Here is a 5,702-nt window from a genome sequence, read left to right on the forward strand (position 1 = left end):
TATATATCAATGCAGATTGACCCAACAATGAAATTTACTATCTGTAAAATGTAAAAACCTTAAGTTCAGCAACATAAAATGGTAAACTATAAAAGAAACAGCCACAGATTTTAATTAGATGCAGTAAATTTAGTTATTAACATTTGTTAAACAAGTTTTGTTTAAAGCTGTCCCTCTACTACCTTAATGCAACTAAATATCCTGTAGTAATTTCATAGTTTATTGTAACAGTTTCAGTGAATAATATTTAAAGCATCCATTACTTTTTGTATTTATTTATTTAAAGGGGTGGTAGTAGTATATATAAGCCTAAGGGTAGAATACATAACTATGAACAGACATTTATAAAATAGATAGCTTTATTAGGAAGCAAAATCAGATGGTATTGAATGTAATAGGGGAACTTGTATCTTATTTCACACTAGGCAAAAATTCCCAGCAGTCATAGAGTATCACTACATAACAGCGTAGAAATATTCAAAAGTTTTCTCCTCAATAATAAAGTTAAACAGTGTAATTCAGTTTGTTTTTTTCTTCCATGGTAAATTTTAACCTAAACTTACAGCATTTCAAGCAAAGAAAATTATCAATGGTAGTGCTATGCTGGAAGTTCTTTAAAAACAGTTGAATTGTAAGGCAAGTAGACTTTTAAAGTTCTACTAAGGGACAAAATTTAAACAGAAGCTATTTATTCCTATCAGTACCAGAGTTTAAAGCCGATTTGTAATAAAATAAACCTGAAGAAGATTCACACACATATATCAAGCAATACGAGATACAACAAAAAATACTGTTGGTTAAAGCAAACACTAAAAGTTATTTTGAGAAACTTACTAATCATTAGAATCTTTACTGTTTTAATAAACAAACCATATCCTGATCTTGTCAAAGAACTGTCCAAGTGTTTCATCTTTGAGGGCAGATTGGAAGAGTAATAAAGAACTGAGTAATTCAAGCTTAGTTACTAAACTAGTCAGCACATTCACTTTAATACCAGTCTATCAAATATGTATACTTTGTTCAATCATCAATTCTTTAAGATTTTAATATATCTGGGTGGTTTGTCTTACTTGTACCCCAGAAGTCTTATAGACAGTCAAGTCTGGAACATATTCTTTAATCATTTAGTTCAAATTATTATGTTACAATGTTTGAAATAAAATTTAAAATTAAAACAACTGAACAATGCAACTTAAAAAAAATTATACAAGTTGAAATAACAGTGATGCCAAACAAAATTCAAAACGTAGGTAGACTCACGTTCAGCAAGTGTCTGGGGTTCTGTTGATTTCAAAGAGGGCTGAAAGGGTGGACTGAAACCAGGTGGGGGAGACTGGGGGATGCCTTGCCACTGTGTTGCTATACAACAGAATAATGGTCTCATGCAGTAACTGTCCCTCATTCTATACAGTCTTACAAATATTAGGTTAAGGTACAGGTTATAAAGATTAGGCCTAGTGAGAATTATTATGTTATTAAAGCAAAAAAACAACAAAACAAACAACAAAAACATGCTGCACATTTAATGAAACAATATTACCAATAATCAGAGCGGAGGTATAACTGGTGATTAACAAAAACAAAAATAAACCAAGGAATTATCAGTCACATCATTACTCTTATTATCAAATTATCAATATATACACCACTTTAATTATACAACATTTAGAACACACTAAGCCACCTCTAGTAAAACGTCGTTGCTTCTATAATATCACATACCAACAGATGTTGTTAAGGAGAAAGAGAACAGTCCCTGCATACTATACCCAAGATGTAATTGTTTATTCCAATCAGACCCAAATCTTTGACTAATCGTGAACGTGTTGAAAAAAAAAAAAAATGTAGGTTATTCTAAATTGAATGTGTGGCACAGACTTCAAGTGAACAAATAAGAAAAAATCTACCTTACAAAATGCTTTATTATCAGTACCTACCTCTGTAGGCAAAGGGCATAGGGAACGGCATGTGATGGTTATAATTATTCATTGTTCCTCCTTCTGTAGTTAGCTGATGAAGTGACTTTGTCCAATGTGGAGGACTGTCTGAACGACCTAAGAACAAGAAGGGTTGACAATTTTTACTTTTCATTCAGTGAACTTCTGTGTTTCTTAAACTATCAATTTTGTGTGTGTGTGTGTGTGTGTGTGTGTGTGTGTGTGTGTGTGTGTGTGTGTGTGTCTCTCTCTCTCTTTACTGTAATATATATCAACTAGGGAAAACTTGCGAGTTTAATATTCATTACCAATAATACTGTGTCTGTGGTATCTCCAAAACCTTTTAATGGGCTTCCTCTGAAGATTGGCTATCACAAGCAACATTCGCACACCGTTCTAGTCTTGACGTCGCAAGTTGTGACAAATTGATTAAGTCAATCCCAATTTGATGAATCTTGGTATCCAGTAGAGGAATTCAAGGTTGCCCTAAAGACAGTTTAAATGGATAAGCAATCAATTAAAGTTTGAGAGCCATTTTAATTTTTTTTATCACTTGAAGCAGACACCAAAATTAATGTGACAGTTAATATTGCAGTATCTTTGCTGCATGTCAAAAGACACACACACACCATCCCAATGAAGCCACCAAAATCAAATGCATGTGAGGTGTAGGTACATCTGCTATTACAAATAAAATAATAAAAGTCAAAAATTAGTTACTGGTTATCAGAACTCATCACAGAAGGGGGGCTCTTCAGTCAGTACACTTGTACAGAGCCCACTACTGTGACTCATAATTAGAGCTCAATCCTCAAAGGGCCTTACAGTCAGTAAACTCATACACCACTGACTCAGAATTGGAGCGCAACTCAGGAAAAACACTACAGTGAGTAAACTCGTACAGAGCACTCCATTGTGACTCAAGATGGACAGCTCGCCCCAAGAGGGGCATTACAGTCTGAAAATTCATACAGAACCCATTACTGTAATTCAAGATTGAAGCTCATCTGATAAAAAGCTACTGACCCAGCCACAAGAACATTTTTCAGATGAGTGTGAAAGCAGAATGTTGAACTTGAAGATATGGCTAGAAGGGTAAGATCACAATTAAATCATTACTTTTAGCAACATAGCCATTTAAATTTACAACAAATCAAAAAGGGAAATTCTAACAGATGTTTCACATACTGTTAAGTAATATAACATCAAAATTAATTGCTATTATTATTATTACAGCATACATTGTGTAAAAAATTTCCAATATGTTAAAATTTTCTTAACATACATCATTACTGGTTAGATATTAAAACAAAAAATTATTTGCTTGAGATCATACAAACAGCTCTACACACAGAACTAATGAAAAACAGTCAGTATTAAAGAACTAAACACAGTAGTGAATATCTGCTAGCTTAAATTGGAGATATTTAAGTATGTGTGAAAAGTGAGCTGAGAACTGATTAATGTTTTGTACAAGTAAATGAATAAAATATTAGGTGTGATATATGTGCTATTTTAGTGGATAGAGTAGGTTACCTAAATAACTAAAATACTACAAGATTAAAATATTTGTTTTAGTTTGGACATTTTCCTTTGAACATTTATATTTGAAAAATCTTATTTTTTCAGCATATTTAAAGATTGTTTTCACATTTGGTTAACTTGAACTAGTAAATTTCTAGAAGTAATTTTTTTACTGTTGTTTATAATGGATAAATCATACAAAAACAATATTTGCTTAGCATCTTTTCAATTTGGGAAATGTAATTAGTTTACACTTGTATTTTAAAAAAACCATGGCAGAGCTTATCTTACAGTTTGTCTATTGTCAGTGAAAACATTTATTATCTAAAAAATAGTCCTAACTCGGGAACACAAATTATAAATCAATTGCAGCATTTGTTTTCTCAACCATCATAAAGCAATGGTTATTTATGTAACATTACTCAAATTCTTTTTATGCACATGATGCAAATTTCTTCATTGGAACATCTACAACTTCTTAATCTAAACTTCTTTGATTAACCCTTTCTATAGCAAAGGGTATCAGTAATATCCCCACCCCCCTTCTCACTGTACTACAAAATAGTATCTAGTGTCTGCTTTAAAAAAAAGTGGATAATTTGAGCTCATGTTTCTATCATTTTTAGATTGTAAAAAAAAATTATTTTTTCACCAGAAATTTATTTTATATATCAATCAGTTTTAACTTGGCATTCATTAATATATTATACTTTGTAGAGTGATAACAAAACTAATAAAAGATTTGTTTATGAACTATAATTTAACCTTTCAAATTACATTACCTCTGTCAGCTACTGTATCATGATTTTGCCAATAATATTCTTAGTCAAGATCAAATGTTTATTTTCAACATAGTTTCTATTTTTCAGTTATCTGAATATGATAAACTAACTTAACAATATTTAATAAAAAGGATTTCAATCATCCAAATAGTTTGCCATTACTTACTGTACATGCTAAGCCTTACAAAACTCGCAATATGTCTCATCATAGAAAATTCTTCTAGGCTTCAAGGATATATAATTTTACACGACTTTCAGAAACTAAAAGTACATCAAAAGAAATTAGAAAATATTCCCAGATTTGGGGTATGTTCTTAAGTATTGTAAATTTTGCATTAGAATCCTTTGTTCAAACCTACTGGATTCTGGGTAGACAAATATATGTAGACAAACCACAAATTAATGCTGAAATAACTTTATATTCAGATAGATAGATAGATTAGAATGTCTTCTATCCAATCATTTTCATCTATTGGCTATAACTATTTTCAAGATTGAATTTCATTGGCAATTATTCAGATTACATGATGTGACAACAAATAGCTATACTAATAAGATCACCAGCACAGAAGAAAAACATATCTATTAAAGTTTGTTGGTTACAGTAATAATCACAACAGAATGAGTAACACTCACAGTCTGCAATACTTCCTGAGGAGAGAATGGCTGGATCTTGAGTAACCCAGGATGGTCCATAAGGATTCCACATGTGGTGGACTGGATTAATATGGAATTTTTAAATGATTAATATACACTGTCAAAATAAGTATCAAATAGAAATGGGGTTGATTTTAAATATGAAAAGTATCTTTTTGAATAAATCACTTCAATAAAGGCAAAAATAATAATAATAAAAGTATGTTTCCAGTATCAAAATGTATGAGGAGGGGACTGTATTAGCTACTGGAGTCTCACATACAAACTTTACTGATAAAATAAACATAATATATACAAGTTCTATAATTAGAAGTTCCTGAAAAAGTTGAACTTTCTAGGTCTGTTAGGAATGGTTTATCATAAGGTGAGTATGCTATCAACCACACTACTACAATGTCTATAATGCTGAAGTTTCCTGACAGCTCTATGAAGTCAAATAGAGCATCTTTATATACACAGGTCACACCTCAATATCCAACCTTTGGTGTCTTTCATTTGGCACTGTGATGATACCAGCATACACTTCAAAGTTTATTGCCATATTAATAGTCCCAGTTTCATTACATGCTGTATTATTGTCAAGAGCTTCTCTACATTGTTTGTAACGTTCTCAACTTGCTGTGCAGTGCTATTCTGACAACTCAAAGACATTTGCTGCTGCTTCTTTTGCTAAGCAAACAGTTTGATCTCATAGCTCTTTATTTCAGAAGCTGAAGATGTCTAAACTCGTGGGTAGTCTGCACCTAATTGTATGAGAATTTGCTTACCTGAAAGGACTGGGATTATCAACCACACCACGTTA

At 31.7% G+C, this 5,702-nt stretch overlaps 1 protein-coding gene across 3 annotated transcripts in view; it reads right to left on the bottom strand.

Moving 5' to 3' along the window:
- LOC106461009 (CCR4-NOT transcription complex subunit 4-like) overlaps positions 1-5,702 on the bottom strand; it is a 35,524-nt gene that overhangs the window by 979 nt on the left and 28,843 nt on the right. For 2 of the 3 annotated variants that reach the window (XM_013920778.1, XM_013920779.2), the window contains exons 17-19: positions 4,880-4,960; positions 1,938-2,054; positions 1,261-1,359 (exon numbers count right to left, since the gene is read on the bottom strand). In XM_013920778.1, the coding sequence (XP_013776232.1) occupies positions 1,261-1,359; positions 1,938-2,054; positions 4,880-4,960 (297 nt within the window). The remainder of the gene's footprint in view (positions 1-1,260; positions 1,360-1,937; positions 2,055-4,879; positions 4,961-5,702) is intronic. The other variant, XM_013920780.2, reaches the window with a different exon arrangement.

This window comes from Limulus polyphemus, unplaced genomic scaffold (genome assembly GCF_000517525.1).
Source record: "Limulus polyphemus unplaced genomic scaffold, Limulus_polyphemus-2.1.2 Scaffold879, whole genome shotgun sequence".
NCBI lineage: Eukaryota > Metazoa > Arthropoda > Merostomata > Xiphosura > Limulidae > Limulus > Limulus polyphemus.